General features: G+C 47.0%; 1 protein-coding gene across 4 annotated transcripts; it reads left to right on the top strand.

Moving 5' to 3' along the window:
- Nucleotides 1-18712, top strand: VAMP7 (vesicle associated membrane protein 7). Of its 4 annotated transcripts, none has more exons than XM_080352404.1 (8): nucleotides 1-74; nucleotides 6667-6825; nucleotides 9865-9922; nucleotides 10487-10624; nucleotides 14569-14659; nucleotides 15880-15947; nucleotides 17206-17298; nucleotides 18437-18712. In XM_080352404.1, exons 2-8 carry the CDS (start codon nucleotides 6680-6682, stop codon nucleotides 18503-18505), a joined length of 663 nt encoding a protein of 220 aa, XP_080208530.1. In that variant the 5' UTR covers nucleotides 1-74; nucleotides 6667-6679; the 3' UTR covers nucleotides 18506-18712. The 4 variants fall into 4 exon arrangements, with proteins under 4 accessions (XP_080208530.1, XP_080208532.1, XP_080208531.1 ...); XM_080352406.1 differs by lacking the exon at nucleotides 1-74 and adding an exon at nucleotides 97-137; XM_080352405.1 differs by lacking the exon at nucleotides 1-74 and adding an exon at nucleotides 305-397.
- Nucleotides 18713-22350: the final 3638 nt, after the last annotated feature.

Below are 22350 nucleotides of genomic sequence, written 5' to 3'. Positions count from 1 at the left end.
GGTGCCGGGGCGGTACCTGCGCGGTACCGAGCGCGGCTGCGCTCAGCGGGCGCTCCCTCCTGCCGCGGCGGCCGGTGAGCGGCGGCGGGGCGCTGCGGGCCGGCCGGGCCCCTCGGGGAGCCGCTTGTTGCCCTTAAGCAAGTGGCGATGTCTCCGGTTCCCCCGGGGCGGGCAGAGGGCCGGGGCGGGCTGAGCGGACCGGGGGGCGATGGGGCCGGGCCCGCAAGGCCGCTGCGGTGCGGGGAGGCCTTGGCCGGTATCGATACCGGTGTGGGGCTGGGCCTGAGGGCCCGGGAGCGGGTTACGGGGGAAAGGCCGTGGCTGCGGTGCTGTGGGGAACCCCGGGGCGTCGTGTTGCCGGTGTAACGCGGGGTGAGGGCTTGTGTGGATTTTAGTGGTGAGTAATTCCAGTTGCGCTTGTTGAGGGGGATGCTGTGGTCGTGCTTTGGGCTGTGCGTGTTACCTCCAGACAGGTGCTTATTCAGTAACTGCCGTGTTCTGTTTCTTTACACCTCTCCTAAAACATATTATACCGTCCTCCAGAAAACTGTTGGGCCTGGCGGAGAAACTGGGTTAATTTTATCTGGTTGTTTGTTTCTGTAATGATGGAGCAGGGACACCTGAATTAAGCTGTGCAGGCAGAGACGCAGCTGAACTTCTGCGAAGTTGGTGCACAAATATCCTTCTCCAGCTTGAAATGAACAAATAAACCACAGGGCTGAATGTTGGAATATCCTTTAAAGCAATAGTAACTTGCAGATGCCAAGGAGAGGAAAAGGGAAGTCTGGGCGACTTTCTGTTGAAGTCACCATGCTTAAACGATCTTCTTATTGCACTTGGGCAGTTTGCAACTTGCAGGGTTGCAACATCTGCACTAGTTTCTAATTTAAAGCCAGTAACAGTGTGATGCCCCTTGTTTTCTGTAAAGAGAATTGCTTTAAATATAAGCAGTATCTTCTTGCATTGCTCCTTGGTGCTGAGGCTGTGAATCTTGTGGAGAAGAAGGACTGACGAGCTACCCTTGGCTGGTAAGGGCAGTGCTGCTGACAGACGATGGGTGCAGCTTTCTGGGTTCACTTCTTGCTCCAGCTGTCCCAACTGCCATCTGGCAGTTTATTCTAGATCTTCAGTGAAGTCAGAGTAACAAACAGGTCATTTTGTGTCTTGCTGGAAAATAACACATCATCCTTCCTGAAATTTTATATATCGCATTGGAGTTTGAATCTGTGTCTCCGTTTCTCTTTAAGATGCTGCAGGTTTTTCTGTGCCCATCTGTCAGCACAAGGCCTTGCAGACAGCAGCAGAATGCATCTTGCAGCGTGACTTGCAATGGGTAAATAGTCATTGCGACGCAAATGCAATACTCGGCTCACCTTTGCGCTTCATCTCCATTAGCTGCCAAATGCTGCTGGCACTGCTTGAGGAGCTCTTGGGATCCATGGTGTGTTTGGGGTGGCTGAGGGATGCAGCCTTCTCCCCCCGTCCCTCCTGATCTGGAGCCTTTCCAGGCAAGGCCTGCCTGATATCTCTGTGTGAGTTTTTCTTTTAGAAAGCTTTGGTCGTTGCTACTTCCAGCCATTCAATTTTGTAAGCTTAGATAGAAAACTATTGTGGTCTCTCAATTGTACAAAGAGGTTGATTTTAATGGGTTTAGCTCCTGATTCTCTCGTAACTTCTGAGGTGGGATGTTCTCTAGCAGTTTAATAGATTTGTATTACCGACAAAAATAATACATGGATTCTACAGGACTGCATGAAACACTGCTTAGAGAGACAAATATGCTCCTTGTTAAGCTGTTTTACTTCATTTAATCCATTCTGCTGGAGGCAAGTGTGTGGCTGTTGTCTCCTAAGTTAGAGGGCTGTGAATTCAGTGAGTTGATTTCCTCCTGTCACAGGACTGTGGGGTCCTATGGTGTCACCTTCCTTGGGGCACTATTGAACTCTCACCTCCTCTCACCTCACTGACACGAGTTCTGCAAATACCCAAGATTAAAAGAACTGAGACTTTGAGAAGTTGTCTAAACCACTTTATAATCCTCAGTTTGAACCTGGAGTTCACCTGCTCTGGGAATTAAGGCGTTTCTTTGCTTGTGTGGGCTTTGTAGTTCTGAGCTTAGTCGCTCGCTGCCTCGCAGGCTGCTGGTCTTTGGCAGGGAGAGGGTTTGTGGGTGGTTTTTCTTTTACAACTGTTCCTTTATACTGGTCCTGTTCACTGAGTGACTGCAATGAGGAGAGATTGGCTTCTTGATGCTTGACAGTCACCTGATTGCTCAAGAGGCTTAATTGTGTTTATTGTTGACTGCGACCTGGTGTTGTACTGTGCACCGACACTGCAGACAACTGTATGTCGGTGGATCCGAGTGGATCTTGCTTTAGTTCCTGTTGTTGCAGATCAGTGTGCTGTTGTGACTGTTCGCAAATTCCTTGATTTGTGCCGCTCAGCAGTTCCTCATTGTTCGGAAAACTAGGATTGGGAACACCTGAGGAGACCAGGAGTGAGTAGAAAGCAGAATCAAGTGCAGTTTGTGTAGTTTGCATCTTCTTGCTAAATTAGTCAAAGCTTAGGTGTAGGACAGGGGGTGAGTCTAAGCTTGTAGAGAATCACTTGTGAAGGACTGGACAGTTCAATTTTTTTAATTGAAAAAGAGCTGCTGGCTCTTTGATCAGGAGAAACTGGGAACAGTTGCACGTAGTTAATGATTTATTTTTACAAGATCAGAATCAGCCGTGTGGCTGCTGTTGGCCATGGTGTGATAAGCAGGTAAATTGAGTTATCTGAGGTTTAGCTTTGTTTCGTCTTTGTCTATAAATACGTTGGGTCTGTGTTTTTTGCTTGGCTTCTCTTCTGCTTCAGCTCCTGCAGGTGAAGGTGGTGGCTCCTGCAGGAAGGTTCCAAGGAGTTACTCATTCCTTTATGTTTTAGCTCTGAGGAATCCCCATTTCTGCTTGATCTCATGTCCAGGTACTTCTATCTTAAGTGATGCTGTGAGCATCAGGCTAAACTTTTGGTCTCTTCAGGTCTGTGGAGGGGAGACTTACTGATTAGTAACTTACTCAGGTTGTGTTTAACGAGACGTAGGCAAGTCTCGACTTAGAGCACTAGAGTCCCACATTGTAACCCTCAGACTCGCACCTCTGTAGCGCTGTGCTTTGAAGAGCTGCGAGCGGCTTTTTGAGGCCAGAGGCAGCGAAATATCACTTGAATCTGTGGCTACTTTTCTGCTCTAAAGCAGGAAGACATCTGGTTGATGCTACAATTTAAGGCTGGCTTTAAAACAAAATAAATATATATAAAAGCAAGCTCTGCTAGTTAGCAGGCTGACCAGCCTGTGGACTCTTCTAGATGCAACTTTCTGGAAGGAAGTTTGGGTTTTCTGTAGTGGGAGGGCTCTAAAATGCCACGATGTGATCTGGCAGGCCGGGTCGGCGATGCTGGAAAGGAAAAGGTTGTGGTCGGGCTTCTAAGAGGCTTTGCAAATGACTTGGCTCTCTGCTCGTCATGTGATGTTCTTGGTAGTTCAAGTGTTGCAAGAGACGATGGAAGCGTGTTTTTAAACTGCTTTATGGGCTAAACTGGGCTTTGTGTAAGTGTGAATTGTTCTGTAGAGAGGCACAGTTTGGTGGGCAAGAGCAGCCCTAAAGCTGAACCCATAACCTGGGCTGGACTGTGGATCTGACTTGGGCCACCTGCTCTGCTGCTTGAAGATAATACTTGTTCTTCATAGTATATCTCCCTGGATAACAATAAAATCCTGAAGTAAGTGGTTGTGTGTTGTGGCTGCACTGAGGCCCAAGGAGGGTCCAGCTCCGTGGTGGCTGCTGGGCTGCCTGGGGAAGAGTGCAAGAGCAGAAGCAGCCCATGATAAATTCTTATGATCCAGCGAGCGGCTGCTTAGTGATATTTGTTTAATAGTAATTATTTTCCTCTGTCAACTTGCCAATTACTTTCTGAACTCATGTGAACTCTTTTCCTCCACAATAACATGTGGGAATGAACTTCAGAGGGCGCATTGTGTGAAGAACCTGTTCTGGAACTTTACGTTCACTTTTATGGTACAGATAGTGAGTGATCATGACTTTCTTCTCTGCTTTATGTTCTTTCTCCCTGGGTATCTTTGCGCTGAGGAATTTCCCTAGAAAGTGTGTTAGGTGAAAAACTGTTACCCTTGCTTCCTGTATTCTGTAACTTTCATGATGTTCTTCAGGTGGACATGGACACTACTTAATTGAGTGTAATAAGCACCACCTGTCCTTATGTTTAATGATCATCTCCTCTTAGGTGTAAATTTTATGTTTGTTTCTGCAATGCTGACAGATTTGATGTTAGAGGACAGTTGTGAGCCTGCAAGCCAGCACACCTGTGTCTGTGGGAGGCAACAAACCCAAACTTTGCTGCCTGTTGTCTCTTTGCACTGATATTTATAAATAAACCAGAGCTGGCTTCAGTCTGGAAGAGGGGGGACAAACCCCAGTTTCTTCACCGGTGAAGTCTGTTACCTCTATTCCCTTCAGCTCTGAATCCCTCAGTGCTCCTGGGCAGTTGTGTATTCTCTGAATAAATCCACTGTTTTATTCTTTTTCCTGCTCTGGTGTTGAGCCCTTAGACCTGTGGGAGGTTTGGGATATGACCTGAGTGTTGCTGGCCAAGCCTGTTGAGCTCTGACTGACCAAGTGTCGAGGTTCTGATTGCAGGGTGACAATAAAACCGTAGCAGATGTATTGTTAACCCCCTCCCCCCGCTTCCATTCTCCCCTCTCCCCACTTCCCACTCAGCACAGGCGATCGGGAGGGAAAGAAGGACAGAGACAAGAGAGTTGGAAAAATTAAAAATGTTTTACTAATGCTACTGATAAAATAGAGAAAATAATACAAAATATACAAAACCAATCTTGAAAGTCTCAGCAACTGCAGAGCCGGCAGCCGAAGTCCTGAACTGGACTCTGCAGCCAACCGGAGCTGGATTCAGTCTGTCACTGGCCTCAGTTCGCAGGGATGACTCGCAAGGTCCTCTCCTAATGTCGGCCATAGGGAAAAGGGACGAGATCCTCGTGATCTCCCACTTTTATTCATGTGAATGGGATGTTGTACTCTGTTGGTCACTTTCTTGGTCACCTGTTTCTCGTTGCCCCTCTGGCGAGATGCACATCAATAACCTCACATTCCATTGCTGTGTTTACCAGAACATGTATCTGTTTCTCCAGGAAAATGCAGCTCATATGAAGCTTTAGTTGACAGGCAAATTCACTAAAAGTAAAACCTGGTTTTTTAACAAAACCAGGACACCAAGTGAGCCCTGACGCGATGGGGCAATGATTGTATCAGCGTGTTAACAGCTCTGCCTCCTCCGCCACCTCTTCCACTGCTGCGTGACCGTTTGTGCATCAGTTCAAATGGAAACAGCAGCTCTTCAGGGCAAATCTGTCTGCGTGGTATCCAGCAGGACCAACCCATAATACAAAAGAGATCAATACGTCACTTCGGTCAGTGCCAGAGGGGTGGAAAGTCTGGCTGTTCATAGCTTATGTTTAGTCTTCAGATCCTGAAGCTAAACCACTTCTTCTCTGCTCTTGTACCTATTTCTACAGAGATCTCCAAGCTACTTGGTTGCATTGACGTAGATGTGGGATATTTCCAGCTGGAATGCAGATGTTTCTAGACACAGGCAATATTAAGGGCAGTTAAGTGCAAAGTGAAAAATAAGATTTTTTGATTTTTGCAGGGTCAAAAGTCTTCCTAAGTCTTTCCCAAGCAGAAAAGAGGCTTATGGATGTACTGGATCAGCTGAGCAGATGTCACAGCTGTGGTCTCACATGTTAAATCTTGGGTCTGTCAGTAGGTTAATGTGATGATACTTGAGCTGATTAAGTATGTCCCTTTATATGACAGCAGGCACATTTTTCCAGCTCTGGAGACTTTACAGAAGTCTGGCCCTCAAACCCTTGCACACTGTAACCTGTCCGATTTGATACATAGGCAAGAAGGTTGATTTGTAGAAAGGGTGTGTAGCTGAGGATAATCGGTTTGCAAATGCACCGTCTTGCTTTGAGAAGCACAGATTATTTGCTTTTACAGAAGTCTGGGGACAACATATGCTCAGTAAGTGTCCCTGGACTATAAAAGGGAACATGTGTGATGTGACTGTAACAAGGGGCAGTTTTTCTGCTTCGGTTCGAGAGCAATCAGAGCCAAGGCCTCACCCCAAGCAGTCATGTGTTGAGATGGTGGGCTTGGTCTGTATAATCAGCTGCTGTTAACGAAGCTGCAAGACAGTGACTTCTATTCGGAACTGGAGCTTGCTGCCCACAGGCTGTTCTTTCAATCACAAGCAAGAAAAACCTTAAGGGTCAGTTGAAGAGCAAAATAAAAGAGTAGTAATAGCTAGAAATCTAGGTGGAAACAAGGCAGGCAAAACTCTTTATGCAGTGACTTGACTGTAGGAGACCACGCAGTTGCAATAAGAAAAGCCTTCTGGAGGTTATTGTTGTCATGATGAACAGAACCTAAAAGGGGAAATGAGAGCAGCTTTCTGATAAGAGTATCCTGTCGAAGTATCAAACGAGTTTATGCCTCCCGTGCTGTTGAGGGCTGAGAGAACACAGTTTAGATGATGATACTTTATGTGCCAGAGAACGCGAGGCTAATTCGGCGGTGTGTTTATTCGCAGGTAGCGCGGAGCCATGGCTATCCTGTTCGCTGTGGTGGCGAGGGGCACAACCATCCTTGCCAAGCACGCCTGGTGTGGGGGAAACTTCCTGGAGGTGACAGAGCAGATCCTGGCGAAAATACCGTCTGAAAACAACAAGCTGACCTATTCACATGGGAAGTGAGTAATGCTTCTCTTCTGGGTATGGGAGGAGAGAGCAGCGAACATGCATGAGGATGGGAATAAATGGTGTGGAGCCAAACTCATACTTGGATGTGTTTGTGTGCTGCTGCATACGCAGTCAGCTCAATAGCTACTTTCTTTCCCCAGAACTTTGCAGCGTAACCACGATTTGAATGTAGCTTAAGCAATAAGTACCGAGGCAGCTGCTACGAAATGAAGTTTTCTGTTTTCCTACAACTCCAAAGTGAGCTGCAGGGTGCACAGCTGTGGATATCAAACTGTTGGAGTCTTTGGTGTTTGACTTGTGAAGCCTTTTGCTGGCTTTTCTCAGGCTTGAACGTGGCTTTAGGTAAAAGTGTCACCCTTCGCAGATCACTTGTGGACCCTGGTTGCTTTAAGGTAAGTTGTGCTGGCAGATTTTGTAGAGTCATCCTGAGCTACGACAAATCCAGTCTCAGACTTGTACAGGTCTCAGAACAGCCCTTGGTCAGTATAGACAAGACAGAGGGATTAGATGTTGCATCAGTTGGAACTATGCTGATTTATTGCACTAATAAATTAGGGAGATCAATGTGCTAGTGTGCAAACTAAAGGAAGAACTGTGGGCAAAGCGAATTTAGAAGTGTTGGACCCCATATCAGCTCTGTCTTTGGACTTGACAGCATGGCTGGATTCTCAATATTGCCCAAGCTGTTGTGTTAAAGCTGTTTTAGCTGCATGAGGATTCAAGAGAGAAGAATTGGGGTAGTCTTCCCACATCTTTCCCTGGCTTGTGAGTAGAACCTGCCTGCACTGTGCTCTGAAGTGCTTTGGATCCTGAATATTCTTTTTATTATTATTTTCTTTTACTACTGTAATTTTAAGGGTACAGTCCCGTTCTTTTGTTTTAACTTTGCTGTGAGTGCTGTTCAACCAAGCACAAAGTTGAGTTTTAGGAGTGTCGTGGTGCATTTTTATAAATGAACACTTGAATTGTGGTAGAGATGGGTTTGCTCTTTGCTGGGGAGCCCTGATAGGTGACCAATGGATCCGCACTTGTGAAGCAAAGTGTCGTCTTTTGCTCGTTACTCACTGTTTCCTTAACTAGGATTTAACAAACGTGGCAGAAGATCACTGCATTTTGTGCTTGTTTTGCTTTGCATTGTGCTGTTAAAACACACAGGTGTCATTCTGCAGCTCTGGGCGTCTTTGCTGAGTTTAGTTCCTTCTGACAAGTCTTACATTGGCTTTTTTCTGTGATTTGGACAACCACGTCTTCAGTCAGCATCTCCCAAACCTGCCGGCCCTCTGGGAGAGGGGAAGGAAGAGTTTCCAGCCCTCTGTTTGCGGTGGGATTCAATATTTTCACACACACATGCTCAGAGCTGGCAACTTCTTCCTCCTGTCAAAATCAAGGCTTTTGGTTTGTGGTGATACAGAATAGCCTCTTTTTTTCCTAGGCCACAATAAACGGGCAGAACATTAAAGCTGTGAAGCTGAAGGAGCCCAAGGAGTTATCGTCCTTCCTGGCTGTAGAGTTTTTGGGGACCCCTCTGCCTGGCAAGGGAGAATTGTCCTGGTGTCTGTCTGTCTGGCATCATTTCTCCTCTTTTGAAAGAGCAAAAAAAATTGAGCTGCTTTTAACTTTGAACTTCTTAAACTCACTTAATGAATTCTTTCTGTTTTTAAGAAGAATTTGCATGTCTTTTACACAATCTCTAAGCAAAAACAGCCCTCGAGCATCAGGTGTTCTTGGGGTTATTCTGTCTCTGCTGTTAAGATACTAGAAGCCACTGGGGAGCTTCCAGGTTTGTACCGGACAAGCTTTATCTCACAATAGGTGTCGCTATGCAGGGATTATTATTTTTTTAATGAGAAGAGACCTTCAGGACAGTGAACTATACCTCTAGCCCACCACAAAAGTTTATTTCAGTGTCATCTTATTTATATAATACAAAACCTGAGTTTGAAAGCGACTGAGCTGTGCCCTTAGAGCTGTACAAGAGCTCTATGTGCATTAACTTCTTTTATTCTGGAGTTTGTACAAGCTTAGTGGGGAAACCTTTGGAAATACAGATATCAAAGTGATATGGAGTTTTTAATTAGAAAAGAAGAAGTATTCATGTGGCCTTTTTGCAGCTCTGTTCCTATTTTCTCCTGCTATACTCATCAGAAGAAAACGACACCTAATGGAACACCAGTTGGTGGTGTGGGGGCAATGTAATATAAAAGCAACAGCTGAAGCCAGTGAGTTGGACTAGAACACTCTGATCAGTTCTGGTTTGGGTTTAGCTGTGCACAGGCTAAGGGGCTTTTTTTCTGGTGGGCCTAAAATAACAGCTTGGTTTAATTTCGATAGGAAAATATTGCTTTGAATTGGTTTGCACTGTTTTTCAGTATGTCAAGGGTTGTATTTAACTGACATCTGTGTTTTCTTCGCACCACCGAAGGCGTCTTTTCATGAGTAGTTAACATCGCCACATGATTCAAGCCTGTTTAGCCTGATTATTGTTCTATCTAATTCATTTTCTGCTGCGGTTGCTTTTGTCTCAGCCTTCACGATGAAAACCAAAGGCAGCATGACCCAATGGTCATACAAACAAGGCTAAAGAAAAGAAGCAAGTCACTGTGTCATCACATGTGAACTAGTGCATGGATGCTTGTATGCGCATTAGACATAAATCTTCCCCCTGGGTATCCTGTCAAGGTTTTGTTTTTACAAGTAACTACTTGTAGAATGTGGAACTGAAGTTGTTTTGGAACTAAATATCCCACGAAGTTCTTGCCAGGCATGGGAGTGCTGTGAAGTGTGTGAGGCCAGGGATTCTTTAACATGTAGACGGTTTCAAATTCAACGTAGCTTATAGGAATGGAGACACACGTACCTTGACAAAGGTGTCTGGGATATGTTGGAATCTGTGCGATTTCCTGCAGAGTAACTGGAATTTGTTCTTCTACTTCTCCAGCCCTGGGAGGCCCTGCAGGCACTAGCGTCTTCTAGAAGATTGGTCCGGTGGTAGCTCCAAAATTGACCTTTTTCCTTTTTCTTCTCTGCAGTTATCTGTTCCATTACATCTGCCAAGACAGGATCATATACCTCTGCATCACAGATGATGTGAGTATTTCGGTTACAGCTATTGCCAGACAGGCTTTTTGCAGGTTTTGTCTCATTTTTTGTATCTGTATGTCAGAAAACATCAATCTGAGATGCCTTTTTTTCCCATTGGAGCTACAGCTTGTGTTCTCATCCACATCAGTTACAGCCTGGAACTCTAATGCATTTCAATAGTTAGTTTTGAGGTTAAGTTCTTGGGTTTGCCCAGTTTCCCTCTGAGCATCCCCAGTGCAGTAGAATCCAGCCCTTACTTGTCAGTGAAATACGCATCATAGTCCTCAATTCTGGAAGTATTGAAGCAAAAACTTCTCTCTCACTGGGAAAAGGTACCAGGCGTAGAATTAGAACTATGGATACCCCGATCAAGTCTGCTGCCAACCAAGAAGCCGAGACTGAAATTCGGCTGCTATTCAAACCCCAGGATAACCAGTCAAATCCCACTGTGTTACATGCAGCCTGTTAAGAACTCATAATTAGTTTCTATGCCACTGGCTACGTGCACCATAGACTTCATTGTTCCCACCGCGCCACAAGTCTGGACATGGTCTGCTCTCTTCCTTCCAGGACTTCGAACGATCCAGAGCCTTCAGCTTCCTGAATGAAATCAAGAAGAGGTTTCAGACCACGTATGGCTCAAGAGCACAGACAGCCCTTCCCTATGCAATGAACAGCGAGTTCTCCAGTGTCCTAGCCGCGCAGCTGGTAAGATCTGTTGCTAAATGGGCTTTCCCTACCAAGCCCAACTTCTCCCCAGAAATTCTCCTTGTGTTTTCTCACTGGGAGCTGAAGCGCCGTGCTGAGCCTGGGTGCGAAGCCAGGGGAGCTGTTTGTTCTCCCTGTGCTTGCTCTGCAGCTGGGTTACTTCACTGAGTGGTAAAAAGTGGGATAATAGTGATGCTTTAACTGTTTGTACCACATAGCTGCACTGGAGATTAGATCTTAATGGTAATATTTGAAATGGCAAACCCAGTGCAAGCTGACATCACTTCCACTGAAAGTGAGACAAACACGTTACTCTGTTTCTCCTAAACTAAACTTCAGAACTTGAGTATCTAGTCATCCCTGACTGCCTCTCACTTCCCTCGTCTTCATGGTGTGTTGGTGTCACAGTGCTGGAGCGAGATGGGGCATTTGCTTATGGATTACAGTCGAGTTTTATACACAGAATCTTGCACAGAGCTCCAATGACCTGATTCCCAACACAGACAGGAGGTTCAAGAGCAGGATAAATGACTTGTCAGAGGTCCCATGTTCTCTTCAGTTGAGATTTGCCTCGAGACCTTTCCAGCCCTCAAATTAAAAGTGTCAGGGTGTTACAAAAGAGAGAGGGGGTATCTATTTCACCCTCAACTTGCACTTCTCGGCAGAGGCTGTAGTGATGTTCAGGGCGATGCTGGATTCCAGGTCTAGGGACTGTTTGCACTGCAGTCCTTGCAAAAGCAGTTTCTCCAACACTAAAGCCACGTTCCAGATGTTGTTAGGGAACATACAGAACACTGTCGGTCTCCTTTTTTTTGAGGAATTTCCAGGTTTCAGAAGCTACTCTGGCTCTGTTCTTAGACTCCTGAAGGGAAATGTTGGGCTGGAATCCGCTTCCCTCTTGGAGCGCAGATGAGTTAGATGCTCGTTTTGCTCACCCCAGGAATCTGACACAGCCTTGATGCCACCGTCCCGTTTTACAGAAGTGTTTTGTGTGTTGTATTTGAGATGTGGCAAAGCCCACAGCTGCCAGGAAGAGCTGAAGTAGTTGTATTGCTTTATCTGTTTGATTCACAGTAGTATGTGGATCAAATTTCTATGACGTTGAAGTGCACAGCATAATGTTTGCATTTCCCTTCAACCATCTATGGAATGAGATGCATTTCACAGGACACTTTTTCTTAACACAGTGCTGGCTTGATGCGTAACCTGGGTTTGCAAACAGCACCCTGCTGTGCTTCAGGGGGTGGTTTATGGGAGAGATGAGCAGAAAAAGGTGGAGGATTGGGCTGCTCTTAAAAATATGAGCTGTTAATGTAGTGGGAATGTTGGAGTTCCACTCCTGCCTGGTGTTTGGTCTGCACGTCCAGCATGTGCGGAGAAAATGGGTCTGGGGAAGACACAGCCCTGTGCTAGATGGAATATCAAATTAAATGAACGAAGTCAGATGGAGAATAGAGAAGGAATAAACGACTGCCCTGTGACTCATATGATCAATAGCCCTATTAGTGCACAAAACCCCAGGCTGTATGTTCTCCTGCCAGGAAAGTGTTTCAAATCTTCTGTTGAAGACTCTTAAGAGTCCTTATTTGACTACAAACAAGTTCATAACCCGAGCAATGTTGGTTTGGGGTTGTTTTTTTTTTTTTTTTTTGAGACCTCCCTCAAATTAAAGATGAGATGTCCTTGGAATATTGCCTTTCAGAGCTTGTACACAGTCTGTATCTGGGACGACTATAACTGGTGCTGTACACGTGCTGCAGGAAGTTCTCCATTTGCTCTGGCTGGTGAGCAGGTAGTGCTGCTGCTGTTCTCCATGAAGGACTTGGATTCTTCTGGCTGATCTACTGAAAATGTCAGGATTGGTGGTGTTACGGTGCAGGAGGAGAGGTGCTTTGCTGGTGACCCAGGAGAACAGCTCTTGTTTGCATGTATAGAAACTGGGCGAGCTTTATAATGCTCTCCAGCAGTCGTGGTGGTGTGTTGAGGTGCAGGGTGAAGGTGAAGCGAGGATTTAATTAAATGAATGAATGAAATTTAATAAAATATAACAAGGGCAAGTGTAGAGTCTTGCATCTGGGCAGGAACAACCCCAGGTTCCAGTATAAGTTGGGGAATGACCTATTAGAGAGCAGCGTAGGGGAAAGGGACCTGGGGGTCCTGGGGACAGCAGGATGACCATGAGCCAGCACTGGGCCCCTGTGGCCAGGAAGCCAATGGTACCTGGGGTGGGTTAGAAGGGGGTGGTCAGTAGGTCAGAGAGGTTCTCCTGCCCCTCTGCTCTGCCCTAGTGAGACCACACCTGGAATCTTGTGTCCAGTTGTGGCCCCTCAGTTCCAGCAGGACAGGGAACTGCTGGAGAGAGTCCAGCGCAGCCACCAAGATGCTGAAGGGAGTGGAGCATCTCCCGTGTGAGGAAAGGCTGAGGGAGCTGGGGCTCTGGAGTTGGACAAGAGGAGACTGAGGGGTGACTCATTGCTGGGGATCAATATGGAAAGGGGGAGTGTCAGGAGGATGGAGCCAGGCTCTTCTGGGTGACAACCAGTGACAGGACAAGGAGCAATGGCTGCAAACTGGAACACAGGAGGTTCCACTTAAATATGAGAAGAAAGTTGTTCCCGGTGAGGGCGGCAGAGCCTGGCCCAGGCTGCCCAGGGAGGTTGTGGAGTCTCCTTCTGTGCAGACATTCCAACCCGCCTGGACACCTTCCTGTGTAACCTCATCTGGGTGTTCCTGCTCCATGGGGGGATTGCACTGGATGAGCTTTCCAGGTCCCTTCCAACCCTTGACATTCTGGGACTCTGTGATTTGCACTTGCACTCTTGCTGCCTGACGTTTGTGTAGGAGTTAAAGGAGCCGCTTGTGCCTTTGGTGACGGGCAGAGTTGATGTGGAGCATGGAGACTGGCACAAAGTTCATTGCAGAAACTGTTCCTTGGCTTATGCAGCAGATGGGAAGCAACGGGTAATAATGCTGGTGTGGCTTCAGAAGTTCCCAGTGCGTTGTGCGTAATAAATTAGATTGACTTCCTACACGTGATGACACTGAGTTTTTCCTTCGGAGAATGGAACTGTATCAAGTGATGACTCGTCAAATTGTAAGCTGTTCATGGCTGGAATAAGCTTAGTGAGTCGCCTTATCGGAATAGCCAGGCTGTCTTCGGATATTCCTCTCCAAATCCCAGCCTTTCCGTTTCTCTGAAGCGTGAGAGGAGCTGCCTACTGATAGAAACCCAGGCATCAACTAATAGCAGCTCAGTGAGGACGGAAAGCTCTTCCCTCACGTGGCTCTAAAACTGGCCGAGCTGAGCACCCCATGGATCAAACCCTCCCTGTGGTGCGAGGGCAGGACTGTTCTGCACCCTTCTTCTAGAAGACTAAACCCTGAGAGGATGCAAAGGAGCTGCCGCATTCAGTGCTATAGCCATTAATTATCACCTGAGCGTGTGGATGCTGTTAATGGTGGAGACTCTTGCTTCTCCTGTTGTCAGAAATGGATGCAAATCAAACACTCATTCAGAAGAAAACTGGAGTTTACGTAGCCACGTGAGTGGTCATGAAGCAGAGCAATCGTGGTCGAGTCCTGGCCTCTGCTGTCAGTCTCCTTACATGGTCTCTATCTAAAATCTAAAATAATAGACATTTTTTTTGTGAAGGTCTCTAGATGTGAGTGAAATGGCTACAAGTTGAGAGGAAAGCAACAGTTTATCTGTGATTTTTGCTATAGAGACCTGTTTCCCTGGGCAGAGGTGACCTACAGGGAGTGGGACAAGAGCCGTGGCTGACAGTTTGATTGCAGAGGAGCTGTGATGAGAGCAGGGACTTCAGACTGATACAGAAACAGCAGAACTGATCTGTCCAATGCTGACTTCACCTCAGTTTCCCTCCTTTGGTTCTGCAAACACTGTGGGACTCCTTTAATCTGCTTTTACTATTCCTTTGTTACAGAAATACCACTCGGAGAGCAAGGGCACTGACCAGGTGGCAGAGACGCAAGCTCAAATCGACGAACTTAAAGGAATCATGGTTCGAAACATAGGTACGTACCTTCCCGTGGTGCCTCGTGTGCACAGGTCCCCCGGGCGGTTCTGCAGGAGCCACCGAGAGCGAAGCTGATGGTGGGGTGGGCATTTGTGACAGAACGAGCTGATGAACAAGGGGCTGGAGAAGCACGGAGTTTGTAGCTTGTGTTGAGCGTGGCTGAGGTGGCCCATGGGCATGAGGAGCACTGTTGGAGATGAACTTGCCATGGGGTGAAGCTCAGGGTTTGGCCTGTTTGTCACTGTGGTATTCCTGCAGCTGCCGTGATGAAAATCCTCCTCAGTAGCTTGTATTTTGTGTGTGTGTGTGTGTTTGTGTGTCAGACTCTGGTTTGGTTTTTGACAAGTCTGACTCCTTAAAAGTAGAGGGTTAGATCTGGAATTGATCATAATTGAGCCGGGTCAGTCTGAAAACATAGCCTGTGTGATGTGAGACTGTTTGTCACGGAGGCACCCTGAGGTTGGTTAGGGGACAACAGGGTCCAAAACAAACTTTTATTTGGTAAAAAAAAGGTACAGCAGATTGACTGGTGGAAGATGGGGTTTTAGCTCTCCAAAGTGACTTGAATACAGGTTCGGATATCAGTTGAGAAAAACTATTAAGGGGCAGCAACTAATACAACCGGAGGCCCACAGAGAGCATGCATGTGGCTTCACCAAAACAATGCCAGAGCCGCCCCTGAGTCCGGGAGGAGTCCACACTTGCCTGAACACGGTGTGGGGTTATTTTATAGGGATACATGTACTCATATTGAGGATGGGAAGTGTACACTCGCGATTCTACGAGGGTAAATTTATAATACACTCGCAATCCTGCGAGGAGAAATACACGTGCAAATGTGCACAGAATATTACACGTGCTTATGTGGAAGCACGGGAGGAAAATACACTTGCGATTATGCGAGGAAATAATTTATACAGGGCCCTGGCCAGGGGCTCCGGGGTCAAACAAAAGGAGCTGTTGGCCTCAAGCAGCAGAGAGAGGGAGATGTGTCTGTGCCTTCCATATCGAAGGAGGGAGGGGAGACAGGGGAGTCTGCATTCTGCCACACTGTTCCTTAAGTCCCATTGCATGGTAATCTCTGAAAGGCTGAGAAATACTTGATGGCTGAGAAGCCACTGCCAAGAGCTCCTGGCTTGCAGTTGGACTTGGGAATTGGAAGCAGCTTTTTGCACTGAGATTCCACCTACAGATTTGGATTTTTGTTTCATTCTCCAGACCTTGTGGCACAAAGAGGAGAGAAGCTGGAGTTGCTGATCGATAAAACAGAGAATCTTGTGGATTCGGTGAGTCTGGGGAAGAACTTAGAAATGGGGAAATGGTGTTACTGCAGCCGGTGTGCTTGTCGGGGAGCAATGGAGGTGATGACCAGCATCTAGAGCGGAAAATGAAAGAGTGGGATACGCCTCTGGTGTGGTGAATGTCGCAGGAGATCCAGAACTGAAGTCCTCCACCTTCAGTAATGGTCTGTGTTTTACCACTCCTGTAGGAGCCTTCACCACCAGAGTATTGTAGATAAACCAGACGTGTTAGAACCCTCCTATGGGTTCTAGGGCCCTGTTTTGGGAGGGAGTCTGAGGAAGCTGGTGGTCAGTGTAGTCCTGTCCTCCAGAGAACATGTGTGGGCTGAGGTGCGTTGGTACCCAGCAGTTCGCATCCACCCGTAGAGACTGCACAGCTCAGCAAGAGAAACACTCGCAAAGCTGAGCGTGGAAATCCACTCGGAGTCAAAATGACACTTATCCGAAAAGCTTTGGGGGTGGTTTGTCAGGAAAACAACAGTAACCAGCAGAGTGTGCTGGTGAGTTGCCTTGTTCTGGTTGTTCAGCCTTTGTCTGGGCAGGCGGCTCCTTGCATGAGCCGTTCAGGGAGAGCGTGAAAATAGTTGCGCTGAAACAGCCCGGTGGGTGTTTGTGGTCGTGTGGTGTGTTTAGAATGGGTGGAATTGGGGTTCAGAGGGGAGACTTGGAACAGAACAACCACAAGCTTTCCATAAAATGCGGGAAGCCCGAATGCTGGAGGAATGTTCTGGCACCAAAGGCACCTGTGGAACTGCAGTCAGTAGCAGCAATGTGGCTTGTCTCGTGTTGGCAGGTGTAAGAAAGTTGCGTGTAATATGTTGGTGATGAGAACAGTAGTTCCGTAAAGGCTTTGGAGCATTTCAGTTCCCAAAAGGTGAGAAGTCAAGCAAGAACCCAACCAGCAGTACTCTTAGGTAAACTAATCCTTGTGGGCAGCCTAAGGCCCTAGTGAGGCTCTGTGTTTAATTGCACAAGCTGAGCCTGGGTAGGCACAACCCCGAGCTGCTACTAGACTTAACCTCACACTTTATCTCGCCCCTGAAATAATCTGGGAGAGTTTTGCCTTCATGCCTGTTCAGTTTTGTATTGAAGTGCAGGAGTTAAATGGCTCTGGAAGAGATAACTACAGTGGTTTGGGTTATTGGGGATGCAGTAGCTGGAAAAAGCCTCTTCATTTGGCTCCTTGGGATGCAGCATCTTCTTGCAGCAGGGAATTAATTAGTTGTTTTAATTTCTCTTGTAGTCAGTCACATTCAAAACTACCAGCAGGAACCTTGCTAGAGCCATGTGTATGAAGAACCTCAAGCTGACCATCGTCCTCATCATTGTATCAATTGTAAGTATGGAGCACAATAACCTTTAAGTCAAGCCTAATTACTGGAAAATGCCAATAGCGTATTATTGTCTTTAGACCCACGTGTACCCAGCTCTGTGCCTGGAAGGGTCCTGGCTGCAGAACAAGTGCTTTGATGGTGGTGTGGGAGGAGAGGAGCATCGTGCCAGGCAGTTTTCTTGGCAAGGCAATAGGAAAAGCTTTCCAGACTGTTCTGTCATTGACAGCTGCCTTGCTGCTCTGTTAGAAGCTGAGCTGTTGAGTGTACAGCTGCTCTAGGGGCTTTTTAGGCCTTAGTCCTGTTCTTATCCTGTTATTTAACTTCTAAGTAGCTTTTTTCGATATGCTCATGTGACTCCAGCTGGTAGTAACTGCAGCCAGTGCTAACGTGAGGATGCTGAGGTGTGACTGCAGGGTTTGTGTTGTGCAAGAGGGCAGTTCTGATCCCCATGTTGCCGCAAGGTTGTGGAGGAAGAGGCACCAACGCCAAGTCCTGGAGGGCATTTGACAAGTTATTTCATAGATCATAGAATGTCCTGAGTTGGAAGGACCCACAGGATCATGGAGTCCAGCTCCTGTCCCTGCACAGGACACCCCACAGGTCACCCCGTGTGTCTGAGGACGTTGCCCAGTCTCTTCTTGAACACTGTCAGGCTGGGGCTCTGACACCTCCCTGGGGAGCCTGTTCAGTGTCCAGCACCTCTGGGTGAAGAACCTTTTCCTCATGATGTCCCACTGCCCCTCCCCGGCACATCTTCTGCCATTCCCTCTCCAGAAAGGGTACAGCAAAAATTGCTATCATCATTATTTGTGTTATATACTTATAGCAAGAAGATTTAATTGTCACTTCAAAAGAGAAGCTGAGAGCAGTCTTGACCACAAAATTGCCATGGGTGTATGATTGTGCACAGGTGAAAGGAAGACCCAGAAGTAAGAGTGACCGGATTTCTTTCAGTCTGATATATTTATCGCCGCTCCTCCAGCCTGGAGCCAGCTATGCCCAGCCCTTGGATGACAATATACATAACCCCAGTCAAAGGGTTTTGTTACCCAGGGTGTCCAGGCTCGTGTTTTGGTTGCCAGGCCGTGTCAGCACTCGGCCGAAGGGCGGCAGTGCTGAAGGGCTGTTTTCTTTCTCCAGGTGATCATGTACATCGTCCTGTCGGCCGCCTGCGGTGGGCTGGCGTGGCCGAGCTGCGTGCAGAAGTAACTGGAGGCGGCTGGTGCTGGTCACTTGGAGATGAGAATCACAGGAGTCTGAAGAAGCAACCTACAGAATAACTCTTAACCTTTCACTACTGACACCTTCTCATTCTTCCATCCCTCCAGGACTTCAGACTTGTTTGCCTTACCACCCCAACCAGGCCCAGCTGGTCACTGTGCAGCTGGAACCTCAAGAACGGGCTGGTTTAAATTACTTGAAGGGATTTTTTGTTTGTTTGTTCCTTTTTCTGTCCCAACTACAACCTTCTCAGCTGGGTGGGCGCTATGTCCTGCTCCGGAGGGTTCCGTGCATGCTGGCCTTGTGTCCGTGTAGCTTTGCACTTGGGTGCGAGCGTGCGAGGGCAGAGCAGCGCTGCTGGAAACTGTCCTGGCGGGGGGAGGACGAGATGGCTGTACGTGAATTTCCACTTTTTACAGCTCCCTACACCTCCAGCCTCTTGTGGTTTCAACACGTCTGGGTTGTCGGTGTAACACTTGTGGTAACAAAAAGAACGGCTTTTGAGCCGGGGCTTTACACGCTGTGAGGTGCGAGCGCCGCTTCTGTATGAAACCCCTGTTTCCTGGAGGGTTTTCTGCAGGTGGCAGTAAGGGTGTTGGGTCACCTCAGCATTTTGAAACGGCTGCCTCTTCATCCTCACTTCTTCCTCATCTCCTCCCCCTTAATTTGTGGCTTAAACAGTAAAGGAGATGGTTGCATATAGTTAAGGTTGCAGTAATGTATCTGCTTTCTCACGTTATTTCTCCTGTTCTTCTTTTGAGGGCGGACTAAAAGGAATTACTAATGTTATCACTTGTTAAAGTGAAACTGGGGGCCAGTGAGGTGTCAGGTGTCTGCTGCTTGTGCTTCCACTCTGAAGGTGTGTGCTAAAATCGGGACGGAGGACGGACAGAAGGTTGGGGCTGGTGGCCGGGCTGTATGGTTGGAAGAAGAAAGGCCCTTTCAGAGGATGCAGTGACAGGCAAAGAAAACAAAACCAAACCCAAGGCTAATAACCAAATGTAGGGGCAGGTTTGCTGAGGCTGTGCAGCTCAGGGGCTGCGTGTCCATCTGTCCCAGCTGGACATCCAAGCTGGCAGGCCAGGCCTGGCTTATGGAGCTAAGCTGTTGTTGCCTAGGGTGAGGGGTGGAGGGACTTTTCTTGGATCTTACAGGCTTGTTTCTAAGAGAAAAAAACAGAAACAACAGAAATTGCATAAAAGCATCAGATGATCTATAAAGATGCATCTTTTTGGCCCAGGGAAGTGGCTTCTACTGGTGGCTGGAAGCTCTTGATGTAGAGGAAGGGGAGGCTTAACCTGGGACTAAACTCAAGCGCTTGCTTGGTGCCGTGGGCTCCCTGCAACACAGGCTGAACGTGGAAGTGCTGCTCCTCCACCTGCTTCTCTTGGTGTATGTTAACTGACCACAGAGCTTTCCAGCAGATAAGAGAGTTCTATAAATTGTGTGCTTATTTGGATTTTCAGCTGCAATTTAACTAAGGGTAATCAGATGTGGATATCCAGGTGTCAGCGGTTCTGCTCAGCACTGCGGTCACTGGCATCTCTTTCCATTTGTGTGACTCGAATGTAAAACTGAAAGATTCCCTTCCTCTGACCTCCTGCTCTTGCAGCCACCCACAGTTCCGTGTACAACTGTGCATGTTTTAGGGATTGTTGATGTTACTGTGTTAATTTCTATGATTTGTTGTCTTATGTACAAATACTTTTTAAAGAAAGTTACTTCCTTGCCTTTTAAAGGATGCACTGAGGCATTAGTGTAAAAACAAAGTTAACTTGATTTAAATAAAATTCCTGTACAGAAAGCAGAGTTCTTTTGTGCAAGCTGGGACCAGATGTTGGCTGGTGGTGGAAACTACTCCGGGAGATCGGTTCTGTGGTGGCTTTAAAACCTGCCAGCTTGGGCAGGGGTCTGACTTGGATTAGGTGATGACAAGGACTCGGAAAGGTTGTGTAAACGCTCTTTTTAGGGCAATTTTCAGCGTTCTAAAACCCCACTGTCCTGAGGGAAATCCCCAGCCATGGCTCCTTTCCTCTTCTCGAGCCACAGCTGCAAAGAAGCCACTTTCTCATGGAGTTTATTGTACATCCTACCTCGGGATGTTTCAGTGCTGCTGCAGGGTTGTTTTGGAAGCAGCTCATGCATCACTATGAGGGAGTTGGATTTCCTCTTAAACTTGCAGAAACTTGGAGTTCAGTTGATTGTTATCTTGGTTTGAGGCCAAGTTACATTCTAGTGCTACCTGCCAGGCCTCAGGATGATCTGGAATATAAAAATCTGAAGGAAAACCACTTTGTGCGAGAACAGCTTAGATTAATATCTAATTAGTGTGATAGCTCTTACAGAGCTGGGTTTTGTGTTTAATGTTTGTGATATATGGAGGAAGAGCAAACAACCAGTTTGCCATCAGTATTAATTTGTATTTTAAATGCCTGTGAATTCAGGCAGAAGCTCAACTCAGAATATGGCCCTGGTTAACAGTTTTACTTCTTTTTAGCTTCTGGTCTGCCTAGAAATGTGTATCCAAATCTGTATCTCTGTAGACATCCATTCTGCGATTCTTCACGGAAACAATATCATATGTCTAAGCTTTAACTAGACTATAAGCTTAAACCTATTTAAAGAGGTTACTTGTCCAGAAAGGTTTTCTTTACCTAGCATTAAGTATCTGTTAAGTAACTATTAAATGGCACAGCAGCTGCCTTTGGGATGTAAACCACTTCAACAGCAAAAGGAGAACTCTCAAACAGAAATCAAAGTGCTGTGCTGCTGGGTTTTATCTTTCTGTGCAGTGGGAAGGTAAATAAGTTCATTGTGACCAGGTTCCAGCTTTTCTACCAGGCACAAGTATTAGAAAAGAACGTTTGCCATCAAGGACAGTGCTGTAAACCTGCCGGGCTTTATCAGGGAGAGCAAGAAGGCTCTTTGTAAAACCAGTTGTCTCTGACACATGTGGAAGGGAGATGTTTGGATCCTGAGAATGAGCAATAGCTCTACTTCAGTCTCCTCTGCCTCTTCTCTCAGCTGTAACATTGCTCAGAACCTTTGTGCTCTCCCACCAAGGTGGAACTGGCTCTGAGCTTTACAAAGCTGCTCTCAAGTAGAAGAGGGTTATTTCAACTTCAGGAAAATAATGGTACTTGACAGTACAACATTACTCATTTGAATGAGCAAATGGAACAGGAGAAAGAAACCCTTTTCGGTTACTTGCTTACAGATGCATCTCAAGAGGTGAGTGGGTAACACAGGAACAGCAGTTTGATACCAACATTCTTCCCTTTCTTTTTCTTTCTAATACAAACCTGATGCACAAAGTGACCTCTGCTGTAAAGCAGCCTGCAGGGCTGCCTGTTTGCAGGGTTTTTTTCCCTCTATTTTGTTTTGCTTCAGCTGCTTGTGGATGGTCACCTAGAAAAGACGTGAACACAGAATCCCAGAGTGTCAGGGGTTGGAAGGGCCCTGGAAAGCTCATCCAGTGCAATCCCCCCATGGAGCAGGAACACCCAGATGAGGTTACACAGGAAGGTGTCCAGGCGGGTTGGAATGTCTGCAGAGAAGGAGACTCCACAACCTCCCTGGGCAGCCTGGGCCAGGCTCTGCCACCCTCACCCCGAACAAGTTTCTTCTCCTCTTTCAGTGGAACCTCCTGTGTTCCAGTTTGCACCCACTGTCCTGTCACTGGTTGTCACCGAGAAGAGCCTGGCTGCATCCTCCTGACACTCAGCTGGTGTGAATTAAGTTCTCCTTCGCTAACACTCACCTCACTCATGAAATCCAAGATGTAAGGTAAATATCAAGACTGGGACCATACACTTCCCCCATTTACCTACGGA

Source organism: Nesoenas mayeri (assembly GCF_963082525.1).
Source record: "Nesoenas mayeri genome assembly, chromosome: 13".
NCBI lineage: Eukaryota > Metazoa > Chordata > Aves > Columbiformes > Columbidae > Nesoenas > Nesoenas mayeri.
Note: the sequence above shows the minus strand (reverse complement) of the source record. Positions and strands in the feature narration are given on the sequence as shown.